At 39.0% G+C, this 24,794-nt stretch overlaps 1 protein-coding gene across 1 annotated transcript in view; it reads left to right on the top strand.

The window, feature by feature from the left end:
* The window catches only part of stw (straw), a 377,295-nt gene that overhangs the window by 332,272 nt on the left and 20,229 nt on the right, over positions 1-24,794 (top strand). Inside the window, exons 2-4 of the mRNA XM_065233904.1 lie at positions 15,625-16,018; positions 16,081-16,365; positions 16,431-16,906. Coding sequence (XP_065089976.1) covers positions 15,625-16,018; positions 16,081-16,365; positions 16,431-16,906 — 1,155 coding nt within the window. The remainder of the gene's footprint in view (positions 1-15,624; positions 16,019-16,080; positions 16,366-16,430; positions 16,907-24,794) is intronic.

Below are 24,794 nucleotides of genomic sequence, written 5' to 3'. Positions count from 1 at the left end.
TTGTTGGTGTTCTTTATTGTATTGCTTGTAGTTAAATAAGTTTTACAACCTGTACAGTGGATTCTGTAAATCATTCTGGGCAACAGAAGATTAACTTATGAACCTAGTAAATTACTTAAAAGAATGTTTACGATGCAGTGAATACCCCTATTGTTTTCTTTTACTTGGCCATTTTATTAGACTTAAATTCTTATTAAACTGTACCGATTTTTTGGATGGAGTTTAAGCCGGTATTCTTTCTGGATTCCTTAACCCGGGGTTTTGATAAAAATTATACCATTTGCGGCCAGTATTATTACTACCAAAGATTAGACTGCTTGGGAAAAATTAATACCAGCTAAAACTCCATCCTCAAACAACGATACCTATCTGTACTTAACAATTCAATTGAATTCATGAAGTTCATTTGATTCCGTGTGAGTCCTTTTTATCATGCTGGATCAACTTCTTTTTGTATGTATGTATGTAAGTAGCCACCATCCTAGCTTGGGTCTTGCCCTGCATGCGGCTCCACTCAACAGCAAGATCAAATTCCGTCATCATTCTGAATTCAACATACTGCTGTATGAAGGGCTAAAAAGGGTTGGACGGGCCCGTAAGCAGAGGCACTTACGCGAAACCCGCGGGAATAAGAGAATCTCCTTCCAACAATATGATCCAACAAAATGAATAACGAAATTCGCAATGCATGTTAAGCTTTCCACGGGATGATTTGTTTAAGAAGAGCGCGTCAAATTCATTGCAACTGTTGGAGTGAAATGTAATTATCTAAAATGACAGTACACATTCCCTCCTAGACTCCGGTTGGCACTCGACTCCATTGTCCAGTTACAACTTCAATAATGCCCTGATGCTCCCTCCCGTCCCAGTATTTATTGTAATTTACATTATGAATTTATATATAATCATGTAATATATAATGTATATAAAATATGTAATAAAATAAAAAAATAAAGATGTTTTACAAAATACAAATAACCTAGATTATTGGGTCCTATACACACACTTTTTGTTTTATGTGCCATGAAATGACATAATGCATCATTGTATGTTTTGAAAATATAATACTAAAGTATTGAATCAATAGACCGAAAATCGAGGTTATTTGGACATTAGACATTATATTTAAAAGGATACTACCAAACCGACCATCAAACGCACTGCCCACAAAAGCAGACACGTCCCCTCGAAAATGCAATCGAGAAATGTACAAGAACAATCCTCAACTGGAACGTACTCACCAAATCAATATATCCGGGAGCGCATTCCCGATGTCGTCGAACGGCAAAAAAAAAAGGGAGCTCGGTGATACGGAATTTTCACTGAAAACAACCGCGAATTTCACCACACCCAACTGCGAAACACGTTCAGAAGCACTTTTGGTACACTTTCGATATCAATTTCATTCGAAAAAAAATTTCTTACTCAACACCGATCGTGTCAAGCTCTTTCACGCACCTTGCAGCGCATAAACTGAAATTAAAATTTTCACTCACGATGCCACAAATTTCTGGTCCGAGAGAAACAATCAAACCACGCAGCGCCAAACCTTCTGATGCTTGCAATTTTGCAAACATGATGAATCATGTTTTCTTTCCCGATTCTAAAACTTCTCGGAAAGCGTGAAAACCACCACTCACACACGTATAACCGTCCGGGAGGCAGAGTGCCAACGCTAATCCGGCAAATGCAGCCGAAAACTATGAAAGCGAACGCACGCACAAAACAGAGAACAAACACAATCGTATCCAAAGGGGTTCCGTGCGCGACTGATGCTGGATCAACTTCTTTTTACACATGAAATATTTGTTTTTAAAGACATCATATAATTGTGAATTCTCCCATTAATCAGAGACTCACAAATAAAAGACAATTGGACAAAAGTTGCATTCACTGAACACTTCTCACTACATCACTGGTTCTCAAATGTTTGCCTATTGCAAACCACTTGGAGACTTAGCAGCGCCGGTGGTGTAGTGGTAAGCGTGAATGCTTCTCACCCCCAAAAGGCCTTGGCTCAATTTCAGTTGGCGCGGCCGGGATTATCTGAGGCATAAAATCTCGAATCACGGCTTTCTTCAGAAGGGAAGAAAAGCCGTTGGTCACCGATCCATGAGTTGATGGGTCGATAGGTAGGGTCCAGGTGTGGGAGCTGCCTCCCTTGCGTCGGTTGCATTGAAACTCAGTACGGAAAACAATATCGACGGAAAACTAATCAAGGAAAAAACCACTTGGAGCAAGTCGATAAGCTCGTGACCCACCTTAAAACTATTCAGGTTAGCTTCTCAAAACACGACTCTTGGTCAACTTGCAGCGAAAAAATTACGAAAAAATGGCATTGAATCACAGAAATGCTATGATAGCTATTTTAACACTCTGAAAACCCTCAAAATAATCATAAAACCACCGAAATAACCTTTAAAATGTCAAAACTCCAAAGACGTACACACATTTTAAAAGATTGTCAACGTTAAAATAGCCATAAAACCACTAAAACGGCCAGAAAATTCCAACTTTGTCTCGAATGATCTGATCATATTTCAAAGGATGATAAATCTACTACGAAAAATAATGGATAGTCTTAGAGTCTTGAAAAACATTCTTTAAGTCTGCAATTGTAAATGTGTTTAAATTTAGAAATTGTTTTTACATCTCAGATATTTAAAAAAAATCCAGTACCGTAGAGATTCAAAAATTCTAATGCTTAGAAGTGTAAGACATTTGATTGAATTTAAATTAGCAATGCAGAAAAGTTCAGCATTTTCATTTAGATTTTTTCAGACCAACACTCTAGAAATTCCTATTCAATGATCCTTGACAATCCCAAGGATTTCTGCTGAAATACCCGTGGATCCATACTTAAATGTTTCTTTGAATGCCTCATATTCTCTTAAAATTCACTCTGCAATTTACTTTGAATTTCTAATCATCTGATTCTATGGATATTCTTCTCAGCATTTTCTTAGTATTCCTTCAAAACTTCAATGGAATTATTCCTTAAATTACGATCGGATACTGTTCCTGAATTCATTAAAATATAATTCAGATTTCTTATTAAATTCCACTTTAAGCTTCCATAAAATTCTCATAGGAATTGCATTGGCATACTCCTTGGAATATCTATCAGGCTCTCCTACAAATTTTCTTGGAAAGCTCTTCAGAATGGCTATGAAATACACCTTAGAATTATTATGGAACTATCATCATAACTTCCATCGAATTCTCCTCATAATTCTCCTGAAATTGTAGTCAGATCTCCCTTGGAATTATCTTTTGAAAATCTCCTAAAAATTCATCTGTCATTCTCCTCACAATTCCTATTTAATGATCCTTGACATTCCCTAAGTTTTCTCCTGAAAGACCCGAGGAATCATACTTAAATGTTCCTTCGAATTTCTCCTATTCTCTTAGAATGCTAACTGAATTCCATTGGAATTATTCACATATTTGCTAATTATGTTAAAATAATCTTTTGAATTTTCATCTCACCTTGTAATTCTCCTTAGAATTAAAATAAAGCAGAAGTTTACCGCTCCGAAAGATATAATTACGTTTCTATTTTTCTAAAAATATTTGAATAAGATACCAAAAATCCAATAAAGTCATTTTTTTCTAATTTTCTAAAGAAAATTCGCTTGCTATTTTTTTTAAGTCATCATAGCATAAAGTTGAACCTATGGACCTAACCTATCCAAGGACTCTTCTCAGATCTGCCTTAAAAATCTCCAAAGCATTTATCTTAAGGTTCTCAGTATTTCTTAGAGGAAACATTCCATAGATTTCGCTTGAAGTTCTCCTCTAAACTAAAATGGAATACTTATAAGATTTTCTGTGGAATTATGCTGAGAATTCCCTTTACGTTTGCCTCAAAATTCATCAGAAATTCTCATGAAATGCCAGAATTCTTCAACCCAAAGAACCTTGAAATGTTTTCGTGGTCTATTATTTTGATATCTCTTTTCAAATCTGGGATCTGGGAAAAACTTCAAGGTCCGACATCTGAACCTTCGTTCCAGAATTTTGAAAATTTCTCCAAGTTTGGATTATTTTTTTTTCTAAGGAAGTTTTTGATTATTTTCTTTAGCTTTAGCTTTATAAAATTTTCGTGCTTTTGAATCTGATGAGCTATGAGGCTGTTTTGAAATTTTAATTAAATTTTACAGTCTTGAAGATTCTTCTTAGTTCGGATTCTCAAAAATTTCTCTCGGATCTCAATTCATTCAACTTCAAAACATATAAAACAATTTCAAAGGCTTTTCCTTCTCCCAATCCAGTTGAGAAACGAAAATTGAACGGTGTAGTGATTAACTTCTCCCGTGTTACGGTGGCACATTTTCTGACTTGCGTCAACACCTGTCATGCTACACATCAAATCATCATTTTCGCCAAAGTCACGAGTTCAAATCTTATCCTCGAATGACTCCAGGGAAGTGACCAGTTTCTAACTTGAGCTGTGAGACATATTGAACGGGAAATTTGGATGAGAAACTGAATGTAACTACCGGTTTTGAGGTATCCAGATGGTTGGTTTATTTCCTTTAAATTCCGTTATAATTGCTTATCGTATGACAGATACGCGTATTCCGTCTACTACTTGCAGACTTCATCAGTGTCAAGTACTCAACACCACTTGGCACTGTTGAGTACTTGGCACTGATGAAGTCTGCAAATAGTAGACGAAATACGCGTATCTGTCAAAAGATAAGCAATTATAACGGAATTTAAAGGAAATAAACCAACACACTCAAAGCTCTTCATAAAAGGATTCCGTTAAGAGGTTCGACAAATCTAAAAGATTTATCCAGATGTGGTTTGATCCATCCATCAAAGCTTGGCATAGTGCAAAAACGCTTCTATAAAGTGTCCTCATTGGGATCCTTCTGGAACCGGTTTGAAGCATCCGGATGTGGTCTGGCCTTGCATTGGATCTAAGCATAATGTCATACACCTCTGGCACGGAGCTTTGAGCCGATGGCGGAAACGTACATCTGAAGCTAGGCGGATTGGACTTGCCATCAACGCATCAAAGATAAAATACTTGAAAGGAAGAGGTTCTAGGCAAGACAATGTTAGCCTCCCACCCCGAGTTCAGATTGACGGTGACGAAATCGAGGTGCTCGATGAGTTCGTATACTTGGGCTCACTGGTGACCACCGAACATGATACCAGCAGAGAAATTCAAAGACACTTTATGGCAGGAAATCGTGCCTAACTACTTTGGACTGTTTGGACTCCGGAGGACGTTCCGGTTGAATAAAATTCGCCGCCGCACGAAGTTGACTGTCTACAAGACGCTAATTAGACCGGTGGTCCTCTACAGCCACGAGACCTGGACTATGCTCGTGGAGGATCAAGGGTGCTCTCGAACGGAAGGTGTTGCGTACCATCTACGGTGGAGTGCAGATGGATGACGGAACGTGGAGGAGGCGAACGAACCACGAATAGCACCAGCTACTGGGAGAACCATCCATCGTCCACATTGCAAAAATTGGGCGACTACGGTGGGCTGGGCACGTCGTAAGAATGCCGCACAACGACCCAGTGAAAATGGTTCTAGAAAGCGACCCAACAGAAAGAACAAGAAGAGTCGCGCAGTGGGCAAGGTGGATCGACCAAGTAGAAGGCGACTTGCGGACCCTTCGCAGACTAGGAGGCTGACGAAGTGTGGCCATGGATCGAGTAGAGCGGAGACGACTTCTTCGGACAGCAGAGGACAACAAGGCCTTAGCCTGATAAGTAAGTATACACCTCTGTATGTGAAGCCATGTGTTGAACGGCACATTTATATGAGAAAAAGAAAGTGTCTCTATTGGGTCCCAACTGGAACTGGATTCAAGGCATTCTGATGTGATCTGTTCTATTCATCGGACTTTGGTATGATGCCACAATACCTCTGTTCAAAAAATCATGAAAATCGGAAGGTCAAACGGCACATTTAGATGAGAAAGCTGAATATGTTCCACCTGGAACCAGTTTCGTGGTATTCGGATGTATATTAGCAAAGGTCCATCCAGGCTATCGCTTCTCCTCCTAAACAAAAATCATCAAAAGATCACTCTTTTCAAGTCATCGAATCTTAGACCCCATCAAATTTGTAGAGACATTCTCAAAAATGATTGGCCTTGGTCCAAAGTCCACGAATAATGTCGTTTAGCTGAATTTAGTTTGTACATCATAAATATAAAATCCTACGATTAATCAGACTCCAAATGGAATTCTCCAATAAATCTTCATAATTCCTTCGTTTGAAATACCGGCACCAGGAGTGTCAATCAAACATCAAACGATATCGAAAATCCAAATTGGTGACACTAATTAGCAGCACAAAACCACTTCCAAACAACATCTTATTAAACACCGAGCTAGTACCAGATCCCTATGAATTAATTAATCCCCCGGTAGTAGTCGTTCGTTCTCACGACTTCGCCTTCCGATTCCATCAATCAGCCTACCGACGACGACGGCGACCGGCCAATTCGCAACTACACGCAGCCACCTTGTAAATCACGAGCCAAGAGCAATTAATGCATTGAAAATAACTTAATGCAATAACAATTATTATAAACTATCATCGGCACACACAAACACACACCTAAGCCCCGGCACCGCCCATGCCTCCATGCATTCAACCCTGGGGGCATTCAATACGTAGCCCCAGCTGCAACTACCAATCTCGGATCAGACTTCGGGAAGTAGGTACCCATTCCGTCGTGTGATTGGCGTGACGCCCGTTCTCGTACCTTCACTAACGAACCGCAATAAATTCTACTTCCAGTAAAGTCTCACCGCGTGTTCTATTGGCCGATGACTAACCCACATGATGCCCAGCTCTCAAGCTGCCAGTAAACAACAGAACCTTTTCCATCTAGATTAACTCAACTCCAATTTCGTAATTCAAACAATGAATTAAATCCGGCTTCGACAGCGAACCGGAGTTTCCATTTCTAATCCGCTTGTAGATCAGTCTAAGAAGATAAGACAATTGTCCCCATTATTGATTCAAGTTCTGTTTCTGTCATCGTAAATCATATGCAAATCCGTGTTCTACAAATGGGCGACACACATGAAGGGAATGGTCTACACCTGTTGACAATCGTAATAGCTCACCGGAAACGTCAAAACAGTGGGTCATTTTTCACAACTCTAAACGTTTTGGGTAGAAGTATCATCAATAATGTTCACCCCCGTACCCTCACCTAAATGGAACCCAAATCAATGAAGCAACTGGCCATTGTTATGCAAATATCAATTTTGCCAGGCGAATGTGACACAAACCTGAAGGTATCCACATGAGAAAAACGCAGTCCCACCGGAGGAGGTCGATACAGTTGTAATACCTACACTCCACTGCACCATCAACCGGCTTCGGAGCGCAGTTGGTTAGACATCGGTTGCAGTGCACTCCGCAAACAACTCTGCTTCTTGCTATTATTATTGTTGACGGTGCCATTGCCGTTACTATAAATAACCATACGTGGGAACCATAATCAATTGCATCCACACGATGCCCGATTTGCTGTTGCTTCTAAGAGGTGCATTCGACGAACGACGAGCAACTATTCAAATCTATGCAGATGCAACCCAACACACATGCAAGCATGCACCAGTCGACGGAGGCTCCATATGTGTGATCAATAACCCACCGATGCAATGGTACACGACTATGCTCTCTCAGAACCCAGTCAAGTGAAACCAGACCCGGCCAGCAGCTTACCTATTTTGCATTTCCCAGGGTAAGCACCATCATGATGCACCGGTTGAGTTTTCCGAAGAAACAGGCTGACATGCAGTGTGAGAGGTAATTAGTCAGCAAAAGCCCAGGAAATTTCAGTGCTTCAAAACCATTTAGGGATTTCAATTCCATGTATGCGATTTTGGTTTTCAATATTGCTTTGAATCACTTAGTTTTAGGGAAATTCTGGTGTTTTTGTAGTCATTTTGACATTTTAAAGTTCATATTTCATGTCGTTTTGACGATCTTAAAATATTGATTTTCTGGCTCTCGCAGTCTCTTCAATAAGCAGCTTCGACGAATCCGAGGTTTCGATGATGTATTTCATCTTCATCTCGGATTTCTAAAACGGAATTTGCTATAGTTTTTTAGCCATTTTAAGTTAAGAATGTGACATGCAGTAAGTTAAAAATGTGATAAAAGTCTGATTACAAATTAAACTGTCACTTTTACAATTAAACCGTTAGCCGTAGTACAACGTCATCATCATAGCCAGCCAAATGTAGAACATACAACAACATAACGAAGCCTCTGTTAGTTTCCTAACACTACACAACAGAAATTTTTTTTTCAAAATGGTTCAAAAACTAAATCAAAGCCAATAATAGAAATCCCAGATGAAGATGAAATATACTATGGGAACGTCGGATAGTAGCGCTAAATCTTCGTTTTAGCAGCTCATTAAAGGCTAAGAGAGCCAACACAAACCCCCACCCCCAAAATAAATTTATTTAATTAGGCTCAAGTATTTTTAAAAACTTTACGGAGCCGAATAAAACTATTTTTTTAAATAATTTATTCCCCGCGACCCAAATTTAATAATTTCTTATATTTCTTTTCTGCATTCTATTGATGCTGATTTCACAGTTACTAAGCAGCCAAATAGCACTTATCTCTTCATCCAGAAATCTTCTAGGAAATTACTAATCCTTCTCTCTTTAATCACTCAATGCAATTTCTAGTAAATTCCTCCGGAAAATTGTCTTATTTGCATAGAAAATTCCTCGCAACTCCCACTGGAAAATATGTCCGATATACAACTGAAGTTTCTGAGATGAGTCATTCTGGTTTCCGTTTGAAAACATAACCGACTTCCGAAGTTTCAACTGACTTCACCCAAAAGATTCTGCCGTTCAATTTTCCATCGGAAATTTCATCCGACATCCATCAGAAAATATTCTGGCTTCCCCCGAAAGTGTCTTCGAACTTTATGTTGACTTCCTTTTGGAAGATTCTTCTGACTTTCTCATAAAAGTTTCTTCCAGGAAATTAATTTTTTGCCAGATATGAGATGAGTGAATCCTTTAGGGCCCGAGGAAAACAACCTGCTGCACCCGTTAGAGACGTTCTGGGTAGCCGCAATATCGAATATGAATATGATATGATATGAAGTTGATTTACAATTTTCCAAAACGGATAGATTTGAGAACTTAGGAGTTTTTATTAGTTTTTCCAATTGTAGCCCCAGTGCTGATAAAAAATCATTTCTTCTACACTCAACTTAGCTGAAATTGAAGACAATCATAACAGACAGACCAACTACCTGCATGGATTTGAATTTTGACATAACAACATTTTCTTGATCAAGGCAACCTCTGAGTATCGAAGTCAACATTTGTTTTTATTTTTTGGGTGGATGTTCATTATCGCCTGTGTTGTTGTCAATATTAATATTCGCCTTAATCTTGGTATATCGCCAAATATGGCACTGAAGAACGTGTCGTGTTGGGTGTTTGCACAAATATCGATAAAAAAGTATTACCTCTTGCTGAATTGACGATAATATCGAGCTTTTAGGCACTGGGGTCGACAATATTCACAATAATTATATTGTCCAAAAAGAATTTGATTATTTTGCATATGAGGATCGCTTCTGATTTTGACAATTTTGGGTTGAACAATCAAACACTGGTGAATATCAACTAAAGCGTATTCGTTGATGAATAGTGAACTCATTTGTTCATTTAGCTCGTACATGACAGCGAAGATTTTCAAAACAAACGCAATTTATTTACACTGGTTTAAAGCGCTTCTTCTTGTGTGTGATGGTAAATGATAAATACAGACACTGGACAGGCCTCTCATCATTCTCCCAAGATAGACGAGTGCACGAATGGATTTGAGTTCACTTACTCGAGAAAAAGTGACACGAGCTGCGGGCAATGTTTACTAATCATAAACACTAAACGTTCATTATTCATTATTCGTGAACATTTAATGTTCATGATATGTAAACATTTCCCGCAGCCAGGGTTACTTCCACTCACTTGCTATAAAAAAATGTTATTCAGAATTAGATGACGACGTGAAGTATGTGTTTGACACATAAAATCTGTCAATATTGCTTTCAGTGCGTCATAATCAGCAATTTTACGACTCGTGAGTGCTCACTCTGAGTGAACGCTCACGAATCATAAGATCGCTTATTGTGACGCTCTGAAAGCAAAATTGACAGGTTTCATGAGTCAAACACATACTTTAAACACTCTTCTTGTTACTTACAAGTACAGCATATCATTATATCATGTAATGATTGCATAATTCCGAAAAATGTGATTTTATAGCAAGTGAGTGGAAGCAACCCTGCCCGCAGCTTGTGTCACTTTTCTCAAGTGAGTGAACTCAAATCCATCCATGCACTTCGTCTATAGTCCTTTTTTGTGTTTCGTTTCAGTTGTCCGCTCAATCGTCCTTTCACTTTTCGACATTCAGAGCACTTACCAACCAGTGTAGGGCTTTTTTAACGTTCATTCACCAATTCAATGATGACGTAGACAATTCACCCCATGCACCTTGACTTTATTCATTAGAAATATTGTTAATAAACATCGAATTACAGCTCCGCAAAGCTAACACAATTAAGCCTTGTCAAAAAATTAATTGAACAAAATAGCCACTTATACAAATTTCCGTTAATTCGTGATACATGGGCTTATGCTGAGGGGTGTTATTTTTAATTCTACTGGATGTATCTTCCAATATTCTACTGACTACCTTGGAAATGGTTTCCGGTCTTTCCAGGATGTTTGACCAAGCTAAATAGCCTCTGATTGTTCTCAACATGTCGCTGTATGAAGGGCCAAAAAAGATTGGGTGGATCGATAGACAAATATGCCTATACGAATCTACGGGACAGTAAAGAATCTCTTTCCAGCAACATGATCGCACAATTGGTCAAAAAGACGAGCCCCCAAACAGGAAGTTGTCCCACTGAGTGGGGAGAAGAGCTCGCCTTTTATCCACCAAATTTTATCAACAGGGAGTTGTCATTCCCACTCTCCCAGTCAAAATCGCTTCAATTGGGTGCCCTGATGGTCCCTCCCAATCCCAGCGTTATTTGTTATTTGGTGCATAATAAAATATGAATGTTGTATGAGCAATGCAGTTATGTCTCACTTAACAATTTCGACTATGATGTTGGGTCGTCATATCATGCTACTGAAAAATTAAAAATGTATCTTTTCGCATATATGATTAGTTCAATCTGTAAATACTGCAACCAAAGGCTAAAATACGACAATTACTTTAGGAAGACCTCCTATTAGTGTTACAACAATTTGTGGTAGTAAGGAGTTGAGGATAATGGATACACGTACACGGTGTTGCCGATAACAATTAAGTTTTGGTGCTCTGCTAGTCTGTTGGCCGTTTTGTTTGCTGAAATAAAACAATGTATGACGGTCGTAATCTCTAAGAAATCTTTCAATCCCAAATTGTCATCATGTCGCTGTATGAAGGGCCGTAAAGTGGAACGCCCCACTCTTTATGATTAGTAAAGACATGTATATATAGGAAAATTAAAAAAAATAATCTTTTAAGACGTTCATGCTCCCGATGTAATGCTTCATGGAATTATGTTGACTAAACTTCTTTACACTTTACTATGTTGAAAGTATTCAGGCTATTTTTCCATGCAGAATCAATTTTCCTGATTTAAAAATGTTTTTGGAATTGTTTCATCGGTTTTAGGACGATTTTGGCTGTTTGTCTCCAATTTTTTTTATTTTTGGAGCTTTGTTTTTGCCGTCGCTAAAGCAATTTTTGTATGTATGTATGTAAAGGATACCACTCATTGTTGCAAGGCACAGCCATTAGACAGTGGATCATCCTCCAAGTATGACTTGATCAAGTACGATACCTGGTTGTATTCAATTTACCATTGTAAGAAGGGCCAAAAACGGAGGGGCGGACCCGTAAGCAGATACACTTACGCGCAATCCGCGGGATCAGGAGAATCGCCCGATGTAGAACAAGCCATCATACGAGGGAACGTCCCAATGAGTGGGGAGAAGAGCCCGCCGTCAATTCACGAAATTTTAATGACAGGGAGTTGGCAATTCCACTCTCCCCATCCAAATCGCTTCAATCCGGTGCCCTGGTGGTCCCATCCCTCCCCTTTGCATTTAATGTGTGTATATATATATATTTATATCGGCATTACCCGTTAGATTTTGTCAACACAATTTTGCCTTCTTAGCTTTTCAAAATCTTTAATAAATGCAAATCTTATCATCTGACCTATTCCGCGAGTCGTGCGAATCTCCACCACCAATGAGTCAACAAAAGTCACGCACTAGTGGGGTGACTCTCCGTGCAATCAAATGAAAAGTCACCTCACACGAGGCGACCACCGTCACCCTACTAGCGACAGAGAGCCATACTACTCGCAGAACAGGCCTGCAGGTGACGTTTAAAGCTCCACAATTTTACTGAAAATCTAAGAAAATTATTAAACAGAATTTAATAATATAACTGCAGAGCACAAACAGTTTAAATATACTGAGGACGTGTTGCCAAAATCGAACGGATACTTTATATGTTTATTAATTTATCTTACCTTGATGGACCAACTACTTACCTGTCCTTAATGGCCATAAGCTCCAATCGGTATTTCCCGGTAAATCCGATCACGATCCTTTACAACATTTGGCCGACAACAACGCGCATCATCGCAACCACTCAGCACTTTCTTCCTCTTCACTAAATTGAAGGGCTTCTAGGGAAACTATTTTCTTGCGGACCGCGTTGCGGTCGGACTTCACTGTTCTTCGGATGTGCTCATAGTTTATTATACAAATAATGCTCATGTTCATAGTTGTCATACAACCGTCGCTAAAGCAATTTTTGGGCCAAAAAAAAAAGTCAAACCGTTTTTTTGGTTAGTATAAATTTTCAGTCCATTTGTTATTTAAATGCTATTTTATTTCTGTTTGTCTTGTCCCTCCGTCTCGATCAGTTTCATCGTCGCCCACTGGTCACCATAGCCAGTTGAACTTCAGACGAATCTAGAACCGCACTACCATTCATCCTGGCGACAACGCTCTGATGAGACAACGAAACCCCACGCTCCAAGCTCCTCCCCTGATCCTATCCTTCGCAATGTACCCTTCTAACCTCGGGTATGCCACGAGTATTCGGCCCAGCTCCTACTAGGCATAGAAATAAGTAAATCTTGTTAAAAACAATGTACAATGAATTATCGGCTCCGTAAAGCTAACGCGATTGAGCCTTCCAAATAAACGAACTAGATAAAAAAAATTAAACATCTTTGGCGTTTGTAAGGCACTGACATCTTTTAGATAATGTTGGCAATCCACAGATTGAACCGTACATCCATACAACGATTTCAACGATTTACTCAAAAAAAAAAAATTTTTCATTATGATTTCTGACTAATACCTTATTTGATTTATCATTTTTGTATCGTAATTCAGTACTACGAATTAATTGGATAAAAAATAAATAAAGTTACACATATGAAGCCTCTTATGGACGTTTAGGCATTAATGTGTATGTATTAGGTTGTAGACCATAAAACAGAGTTGAAGCATACATTAAAACCTCGATAAAACTTTGAATGTTACTTAGGATATGATTTGTTTGTTGGTATATATGCTTCTATATATTGCAAAAACAATGTTGATATACATACAATATGATTGTCTGGGTTATTGGATTGGACGGAAAAACTCCTTTGCCTAGAAAAATGACCAATTCTTGTCAATTGGGTTGTTTAGGGGTATTGAGGTACATATTCGTTATCTGCATTAAAAATGGAACCGATAAACAAAATTTCATCAATTTTGGTGCACTGGAACTATTTTAAATAAGTACAATTACATTAGCAAAAATAACCATCTTAGCGCCTCTTGGTGGGACTTTGTATGGGAGCGAGCTGTCAACGAATAGATTTAGTGTCAACGATCAAAAATTTAAATCTTGATTTAAAAATCGAGATGAATGTCTACGGGATCGTTAAAAATATCGTTGTGCTCAGAAAACAAAGCTCTATCAGATGATGTATAAAAATCGGTATATTTTTCAAAGTTAAACAACCCAATTGACATTAGTTTAGCTTGCATCGTGTTCAAAGGTCAGCAGGTAAAAATTAAAGACAATAACAGTTAACACCATCAGATCCAGCAACCTAGATGCAAATTTAGCATATGTACTTCAAAAGGAGGTCCATATCAGAATTGAAATCAGCTACTTCAATGGAAAGACCTTAAATAAATTTCAGGAAATTTTGGGTCCCTTTTTCTATTCCATGTAACTAAAATTATTACAGATTTGCATAAGAACAATTTGCAATGGTTCGCGACATGAACAAATTCTGTAATGTGGTCACCGGAAAATTATGAAAATAATTTTGTAATTTTTATGTTAGCCTATTTCTTTTTTTGAAGAAAATTTGTTTCCCCAACAGGCATTGCGTCTAAAAAATCATCCAACCTTACATTGGATGTAAGAGAAATCTGTGTAGCGTGTTGACATTTATTTAGCTTGCTATCGAATATATCTGAAACTGATATAAAAAATGCCTGAAATCCATCTTAAAAGTCTGCGTACCACCTTAATGATTTTTATCGATAGATCCAGACGATCTATAGACCAACATGTAAACCCTTTCCCCAATGTTAAATCTATCCCTGAATTTAATGAAAAGACTGTGCTGAAGAGTTCGACTGTTGGATTGGGCAATCTGTGGGCTGCAACTGTGCAGTATTGCGAATACTCTAATTAGAACTAGGATTATTACAATTCGTCCCTACGTTTCAGAACTGAATAGTGCCTTCTTCAGGGGACACAAATTGTATTGATTATTTTTACCCTGAAGAAGTCACTAACCAGGATCGAAACCTAAGAACGAATTGTTAATAGATCGTAGCAACAAAGATAAACTTTGAGTTTCTGTGTTTTAATTAAGTTTTGAAGCAATTAAAGTCCAAATCGTAGTGTATAAGACTGTATATGACTGTGAGATGCTTACTTTGAGTAAGAAATCACTTATTAATAAGTATCTTGTAGCACTCATAAAAAAAGTAAAAGTATAAACATAAACTCACTACCGATCATGGAAAGTTCATGTTTTAACAGATTTCCAATTTCCATTAAACTTGGCGCATACCGCCCTTACAACCATTTTCCTTTCGCAAGCAAGAGCATGCATACACGGCCGGCCAGTTGGCTGACAAATGGCACACTGCCGTAATAGATTGTAAAAGGTATCTACAATTAAACCCCCTCAGGCCGCCCCTTGTGCCACCCTACATTTGCCTCAAAACACTTCATTCAACGATCGATTTGAATAGGAATGACTAAGCAGCTCACATTTCCTGAGACGATTCGAGCATACTCTACACATCTGGGCCACTTGTCGTGGATGGCAAACGGGCCTCCATGCATTGTGACCGACTGAATGCTCCCTTGTGATGTGTGATTCGAACCCACTAATTACACCTGGTAGCAACTAATTAACAAACTGGTCGTCATTGCGATAACATGATTCCTTTTCACTCACAGTTACGCCTTACCTTTGGATATGATTAGAATGGACTTTCAGCAGACAGGCACTAATCACTCTCTTTCCGCATTGTTTCATTTTCACACAGATGATAAACCAGCCGCCGATCAGACTCCAGCTTCGTCCTGGTGGTCATCACACGTCGCTGACACGGTGCCATCAGCGAAGAACTACTACCAGGCCACACACGGACTGGTACAGACACATCCAGCGTTGGCCAAGGGTAGTCCACAGGCATCGCCTCTGTCGCAATCACGTGTGCCTTCCCCGACGTCCCTGTCAAGTGGATTTCCATCAATTGCCAATGCAAACTCACGATCACCATTCCGCCATTTGGACTTCAGTAGCAGTGCCACCGCCGAACTGAGACGCAATCCAAGTTTGTCCGCCCCGGATGAGTGTGCCCGAGCTTGCCGCGAAGGAGAACCACCGAGGATTTGCTATTATCACTTCACCGCCGAGTACTACACCGTCCTGGGAGCGTGAGTTGACTTTCTCGGGTGGAGTTTCAGCGATCGTTACAAAATTTCCTTTTCCCTTACAGTGCCTGTCAGGTGTGTACCCCAAATGCCACCAACACAGTATGGAGCCACTGTCAGTGCGTGTTGGCCGATGGTGTCGAGCGAGGTATCCTGACCATCAACCGTATGATCCCCGGGCCGAGTATTCAGGTGTGCGAGAACGATCGAGTTGTGATCGATGTCGAGAACCACATGGAAGGTATGGAGTTGACCATTCACTGGCACGGAATCTGGCAGCGAGGAACACAGTACTACGATGGTGTACCATTTGTGACGCAATGCCCCATCCAGCAGGGAAATACCTTCAGGTAAGGGTTATCCCTCTTATTGATCGTTGTTTTCGTACTATAATCCCATCTTCTCTCCTCCTCAGATATCAATGGACTGGTAATGCAGGTACGCACTTCTGGCACGCTCACACTGGTCTCCAGAAACTTGATGGTATTTACGGTAGCATCGTCGTTCGCCAGCCACCGTCCCGTGACCCCAACTCGCACCTGTACGACTTCGATCTGACCACCCACATCATGTTGGTAAGCGATTGGCTCCATGAAGATGCCGCCGAACGGTACCCAGGTCGTCTGGCCGTCAACACCGGTCAGGATCCCGAATCTCTGCTCATCAACGGCAAGGGACAGTTCCGTGATCCCAACACCGGTTTCATGACCAACACTCCGCTGGAAATCTTCACCATCACCCCGGGCAGACGTTACCGATTCCGTATGATCAATGCCTTTGCCTCCGTTTGCCCGGCCCAAGTCACCATCGAAGGACACGGCCTCACAGTCATCGCCACCGATGGAGAACCAGTGCTTCCAGTGCAAGTCAACACCATTATTTCATTCTCAGGTAATTGACTCAATTATGTTTGAACTGCATTGTTAGCGTTCGAAACGGCGGGTGGCTTGGCGCTTGGAACAATGGCCCCCAACCGTCGCCATCACGTGGCGCTGGTACAATGTGGGTCTTTTTCTCACATGAAAACCAATTATAATTAAATAATATCGACCATTCTTGCGAATGGAACCTCTAACGAGCCAACCGCGCCGTCGCTCGTGTTACGACAGGCAATGAAACTGTCAGTTAAGGGCTCACTCGAACTATGCAGGCAATATCGAAATTTATCAAACTTGAACCAACCGGTCGGTGTGGATGAAATTCAGGTAAAAATCTGCTATCGCCACCCGTCATTATTGCTGTGATTGTTGGCATTGTTGCAATTTAAAAATCCGTGTTGCATTGTTACTGTTGAGCGTGGACGCAGTCCATGGGTTTCGGTAGGTGCTGAGCAATCAATCACTGAATCACCTCCCCATCCCGAATGAAAATGAAATAATTGATTCGGTTATGTTGTGCGGCGGTACGGACAGGTACTCGTTAAGCGATCCCCACGGCCGGCGAACGCAAGTAGGGTTGTCCGTGGGCATTTTAATTCCACGTATGATTTATTGATGGCACTCGGGTAAAGCATTCTATCCACTCAGTGCTGTAACACGAAAGCAGTAGCTGGATTTTTACCGATTAAAAATTCATGCTTTAATTGAAAAAATTATCAATGGCAGGCGTAATGCACGATGGGTATGTGAATTGCAGGCAAACTGCGCTGAGAGAGATGATTGAAAGTTCGGAAAGAGGTATATCCGAGATTGATCAGGCCTAACGTTTTGACTCGTATAGGAAGCGCAGACAAATGGAGTTAACACTCGTGTTTGCAGCGATCGACACGAATCGATTGTTTTAGAGAATTATATTAGTTTAATAGGGTGAACCATTTATGAGGGTTCTGTAGACTATGATTTAGACCTGTAGAATGTTTTAAAACCTCGATAAAACTTGTTACTTGGTTCATATGTTACGGCGATTTTCGACACAACATTAGATCATATAACTATTCGAGAGATGCCGACCTGTTTTAGACTCCATTCTGATTTCTTCTGCTTTTTGAACATCTTTAGACCGTTTCTTGGCCTACCACATTGGACGTTACTCGTTGATGATCCCACTTTTTAGCACAATCTCGAACAAAGGCACTCTTTACCTTGGAGATCCTGGGTGATCTTGCGGTTCACTCCACAAATTTTCGCCAGATTTCGGTGTAGCCGGATGGCGGTTTAGACTAACTCCGTCCGTTTTTGACAATTTCCTGATTGGCAGGTTGGGAATAGTGTATCAAGATCTGACTGTTTGCGCTTTGCTGGGAAAATAATTTCAAAGGAATTCTGAGGAGAATTTCTAAAAAATTCTGACTCAAGCTACAAGGTTACTTTGAAGAATTCAAATTATCTTATAAGAATAATTCAAAGAGAACTCTGCAGGGAATCCAAATTTAATTCTGCAGAGAGCTCAAAGGAAATTCGTCAGCAAAGCGAATATGACGATAATTTCTCACGAATTAGTCGGACTAATCCAAAAGAATTCTAATGAGAGTTACAACGAAATTCAATGTTCTGCAGATAATTCAATGGAAATTCTGGTTATAATTTAAAAACAATTATCCAGGGTATTCTGAAGGGATTCTGATTATAGTACCAAGGCAAAGTTCCAAGGGAGGATATCAAGAATTTTTTAGGAACATCTCAAGAGAATCCTGAACAAAATTTAGACTGGATAAGCAAAATATTTCCTTAGCAAGTAGGAGAATTCTCTAAGCATTCTGATGGGAATTCCATGGTAGTTTTGCGTGAATTATTTTGAATTGAAAGAGAATTGTAGAGGAGTTTTCTGTAGAGAATTCTTAGAGAGCAGAGACAATTATTTTAGAAAACCAGAGAGAATCCACTCCCACGATGAACTACGTGGAAATTTTAGATGATTCTAAGGAAAATCCAAAGATGATTTTTTCCTAAATTTTAAATATTCCAAGAGAAATAAGATCTCCATCCTACGTGTCAAAAACAATGTACACAAATAGCTACATTAGCGTGTGTCAGGAATTTATGGCGGATCACAACTCCATTGAGGTCCCAAAATAAATGTGCTAAATTTAAACGAATTTGGTTACGATCTGGATATGCAGGATTGCTTTAAAATTTGTAATGGAAAATGTATGGGAAACGGAAAGAAATTATTTAGTTCACTTCACCCTTATACTGAGCTCATCATAAATATTATAACATGAAACCATGGAACCAAATAGATTTTCAACCAATTCCGTACTTTGGAAATTGTTGAATCAATTCATTAAAAATTTGGACTTCAGAATTTCAGAAAATGTTAGATCATATCGGGAAAGTTTTGGCTCGCTTTGGAAAGTATTGAATTAGGTCAGATCAGTTTGAGCTCACTTCGGAGGTGTAGGGCCATTTGGACGAATGCCACTAGGTCGAAAACCACTAAGCCGAAAGCCACTAGGCTGAAAGCCACTAGGCTGAAAGCCACTAGGCTGAAAGCCACTAGGCTGAAAGCCACTAGGCTGAAAGCCACTAGGCTGAAAGCTACTAGGCTGAAAGCCACTAGGCTGAAAGCCACTAGGCTGAAAGCCACTAGGCTGAAAGCCACTAAGCTGAAAGTCACTAGGCTGAAAGCCACTAGGCTGAAAGCCACTAGGCTGAAAGCCACTAGGCTGAAAGCCACTAGGCTGAAAGCCACTAGGCTGAAAGCCACTAGGCTGAAAGCCACTAGGCTGAAAGCCACTAGGCTGAAAGCCACTAGGCTGAAAACCACTAGGTCGAAAACCACTAAGCCGAAAGTCATCACACTGAAAACCACTAGGCTGAAATCCACTAGGCTGAAATCCACTAAGCTGAAAGGCACTAGGCTGAAAGCCACTAGACCAAAACCACTAGGCCAAAAGGAACAAGGCCGTGTGCGTATGCCATAAGGCCAAATATTTCGCGAATGATACCCTAAAGCTATTCAACTAAGTATTCTTTGAACAATTTACGACCAGTGCAGTCATAGTAAATTAAGAACTGATTACTCACTTATTTTTTTTCAAATTTGCGAACGACCCACCTCAAAACCAAACGCTTCCTTACATAATTGTGAGTAATAATACCTCTAATTAAAACTAGGGTACAGGATGTCTACAATCGGCTCGCCATAAAACTTAAAAATACTAATGTTGGCTTTTTAGTTTAATTGTTGATCAAAATGCTAGGATGTTTTACGTCCGACGTTTCGGTTTTTGGACTTGTCTTCGTCAGGGTATATAAATTTGTACCGCCTTTCGTTGAGCGTAAAAAGCGCTACGATTTTGAACTAAAACAAGCCCTGATTAGATCTTGGCGATGATTAAACTGTAATCATAGCTATTTCTTGACGATTGAAAAGCCAAAAAAACTAATTCTTCAAGATCTTTAAACTTATATTAAAGACAAGACTTTCCTGCAGTTATCAGCGCTTCTCTGAACTTACTTGAACTGCCATAAAGATCACTGAACTAGACAATAAACTCAGGTCTTTTTTTACACGGGGGATACGGTCCGTGTAAAAAAAAAACCGTGTAAAAAAAACCGTGTAAAAAAAACCGTGTAAAAAAAAACCTACGAGATTTTGATTTTTCGCATGCTTAAATGTTTTTAAAAAATCGGATTTTGATGCCATTTGTAATTAAAGCATGATATGGTCCATATAGACATATTTTAAAAATTTCTGTATTTACACTAAAAATTGTGATTTTTTTTAAGTATGCCATTCGATTACAAATAGCTTGAAACGGATAATGTGATTGGAATCAAGTCGATAGGTTGTATCGTTGTCGAGAAATCGTTAAAAACGTACCGTGTAAATCGTGGAAAACCGTGTAAAAAAACCGTGTAAAAAAAACCGCGTAAAAAAAAACCGTGTAAAAAAAGACTTCAGTGTACGTTTTTTCTTATTAAACAATGAATTATCGGCTCAGTAAAGCTAACGGTTCAAAATTCTTAGAGAGCAGAGACAATTATTTTAGAAAACCAGAGAGAATCCACTCCCACGATGAACTACGTGGAAATTTTAGATGATTCTAAGGAAAATCCAAAGATGATTTTTTCCTAAATTTTAAATATTCCAAGAGAAATAAGATCTCCATCCTACGTGTCAAAAACAATGTACACAAATAGCTACATTAGCGTGTGTCAGGAATTTATGGCGGATCACAACTCCATTGAGGTCCCAAAATAAATGTGCTAAATTTAAACGAATTTGGTTACGATCTGGATATGCAGGATTGCTTTAAAATTTGTAATGGAAAATGTATGGGAAACGGAAAGAAATTATTTAGTTCACTTCACCCTTATACTGAGCTCATCATAAATATTATAACATGAAACCATGGAACCAAATAGATTTTCAACCAATTCCGTACTTTGGAAATTGTTGAATCAATTCATTAAAAATTTGGACTTCAGAATTTCAGAAAATGTTAGATCATATCGGGAAAGTTTTGGCTCGCTTTGGAAAGTATTGAATTAGGTCAGATCAGTTTGAGCTCACTTCGGAGGTGTAGGGCCATTTGGACGAATGCCACTAGGTCGAAAACCACTAAGCCGAAAGCCACTAGGCTGAAAGCCACTAGGCTGAAAGCCACTAGGCTGAAAGCCACTAGGCTGAAAGCCACTAGGCTGAAAGCTACTAGGCTGAAAGCCACTAGGCTGAAAGCCACTAGGCTGAAAGCCACTAGGCTGAAAGCCACTAAGCTGAAAGTCACTAGGCTGAAAGCCACTAGGCTGAAAGCCACTAGGCTGAAAGCCACTAGGCTGAAAGCCACTAGGCTGAAAGCCACTAGGCTGAAAGCCACTAGGCTGAAAGCCACTAGGCTGAAAGCCACTAGGCTGAAAGCCACTAGGCTGAAAACCACTAGGTCGAAAACCACTAAGCCGAAAGTCATCACACTGAAAACCACTAGGCTGAAATCCACTAGGCTGAAATCCACTAAGCTGAAAGGCACTAGGCTGAAAGCCACTAGACCAAAACCACTAGGCCAAAAGGAACAAGGCCGTGTGCGTATGCCATAAGGCCAAATATTTCGCGAATGATACCCTAAAGCTATTCAACTAAGTATTCTTTGAACAATTTACGACCAGTGCAGTCATAGTAAATTAAGAACTGATTACTCACTTATTTTTTTTTCAAATTTGCGAACGACCCACCTCAAAACCAAACGCTTCCTTACATAATTGTGAGTAATAATACCTCTAATTAAAACTAGGGTACAGGATGTCTACAATCGGCTCGCCATAAAACTTAAAAATACTAATGTTGGCTTTTTAGTTTAATTGTTGATCAAAATGCTAGGATGTTTTACGTCCGACGTTTCGGTTTTTGGACTTGTCTTCGTCAGGGTATATAAATTTGTACCGCCTTTCGTTGAGCGTAAAAAGCGCTACGATTTTGAACTAAAACAAGCCCTGATTAGATCTTGGCGATGATTAAACTGTAATCATAGCTATTTCTTGACGATTGAAAAGCCAAAAAAACTAATTCTTCAAGATCTTTAAACTTATATTAAAGACAAGACTTTCCTGCAGTTATCAGCGCTTCTCTGAACTTACTTGAACTGCCATAAAGATCACTGAACTAGACAATAAACTCAGGTCTTTTTTTACACGGGGGATACGGTCCGTGTAAAAAAAAAACCGTGTAAAAAAAACCGTGTAAAAAAAACCGTGTAAAAAAAAACCTACGAGATTTTGATTTTTCGCATGCTTAAATGTTTTTAAAAAATCGGATTTTGATGCCATTTGTAATTAAAGCATGATATGGTCCATATAGACATATTTTAAAAATTTCTGTATTTACACTAAAAATTGTGATTTTTTTTAAGTATGCCATTCGATTACAAATAGCTTGAAACGGATAATGTGATTGGAATCAAGTCGATAGGTTGTATCGTTGTCGAGAAATCGTTAAAAACGTACCGTGTAAATCGTGGAAAACCGTGTAAAAAAACCGTGTAAAAAAAACCGCGTAAAAAAAACCGTGTAAAAAAAGACTTCAGTGTACGTTTTTTCTTATTAAACAATGAATTATCGGCTCAGTAAAGCTAACGGTTCAATACCTTTCAAATAAACAAATTAGATAAAAAAAACTTCAATAAACTTCTCTAGACGTCCCTGAATATCTCAGAACTTTTAAAAAATAATCGCAATTTTCCTGAACTTTATTGAACTGCCTTGCAGTTCTTTGATCTCCACCATTTTCCTAAAGTTTTCGAAAGTTCTTTGAAGCTCATGGAAGTTCTTTTAAAATATTTAAACTTCCCTCAACTTCTCTAGACTTGTTTCAAATATTCGTTCCTTCATATAGATCCCTAATTTATCAATAAGTTCTCGGAACTTCTCTAATGTTCCGCCAATTTTCCTAATATTCATCGAACTTCTCTAAAAACCCCGTTATATGCCTGAGATTTATGAAACATTCCTTAAATTCTTGAAATTTTCTGTAATTCCTTCGAAACACCTTGAAAATTCCTGAAATTATTTAATGCAACTGCTCTGTAGTTCTCTATCGTCCTCAAAGTACTCGGAAATTCCCTGAAAATAATGATACTGCCTGAAATCACTAAATTTCTAAAAAGTTCTTAGGATTTTCCTAAGTATCATGAACGTTGGCAAAACCCGGAGTTTTGCGGAACTTGTTCAAAGATGCAACAATTTCCTTGAAGATAATTGAACTGTTCTGATGTTCTCTGATCCTTGAGTGATGTCCTTAAAGCTACCCTGAAGCTCTCGTAGTTCTCCTCATGTACTTGCTTCTGCTCTGGGTTGTAGAATAAAAGGTCGAAGGACACAAAGTCGATGGACAGAAGATCAAAGGCAAAAGGTCGAAAGGACAAAAGTACGAATGGACAAAAGGTTGAATGGACAAAATGGCGAATTGAACTTAGAGGGACAAAAGGTCGAAATGTGCAAAAGGTTGAAGGGACAAAAGGTTAAATTGAATTTAAATGAACAAAAGGTCGAATGGACAGAAGGTCAAAATGGACAAAAGGTTAAATGGACAAAAGGTCGAAGTGGACAAAATAAATTGGGTGGCCTACTCTCAAATAATTAATTAATTAATTTATCTTTATTAAAGAGGCTTTCAGCCTTGGGCTGGTTCGCCTCCAATACTCTCAAATAGTGCTTTTAAACTCTGAGACCTTTTCTCCATCCTAAGTAACACTAAGTCATAGAATTATGTTGAGTTAGCTTCTTTAGAGCCATAACCAGCACAGTTCGAAAAAGTAGTGTAAATTTCTGTTCAGTATGATGCACATAAATGGAGCGTTACACATCATATAAGTTTACATTTTATATCATGTAAAGTTCTGAGACATTTCATGCAATGTAGCAAATATTGCATACAAAAGCCCATTGTTGTAAACAACATTGTTTACAAGTTGCTCGGTTGCATACAATTTACATGAATGAATGTTTACATCACTATTAAAATTCAGAATTTTTATCTGTGCAGTCATACAAAGGCTATATAAACTGCTATAGAACATGTGTGTAGCTTGGAATTCGACCTTTTCTCCTTATATTTGACCTTTTATGCATTCGACCTTTTGGCTTTCTACTTTTTGTCATAGATTCGTGCAATGAAATAAATGGAACTGTCCTAAGACTCTAAAAACTTTCCTGAAAACCTCTGGACTTCTGTGATTTTTTCAAAATATGTTTAAAGTTCTCTAAACTGTTCTGAATCTGGACTTCATTAAAATTTCTGGAGCTTCTGAAAGTTTCTATAAAAAATCAAAAAGTCCTAAAGTTTAAGCCGTCCTGGAATCGAAACTTTCCTTTACAGATCTTTATACTTTACCGAAAGTCTGGAC

The sequence above is a fragment of the Ochlerotatus camptorhynchus genome, unplaced genomic scaffold, assembly GCF_037179485.1.
Source record: "Ochlerotatus camptorhynchus isolate MF236.1 unplaced genomic scaffold, CSIRO-AGI_Acam_v1.1 ptg000423l, whole genome shotgun sequence".
In the NCBI taxonomy this organism is placed as follows: Eukaryota; Metazoa; Arthropoda; class Insecta; order Diptera; family Culicidae; genus Ochlerotatus; species Ochlerotatus camptorhynchus.
This window is presented reverse-complemented; position numbering and strand designations above follow the sequence as displayed.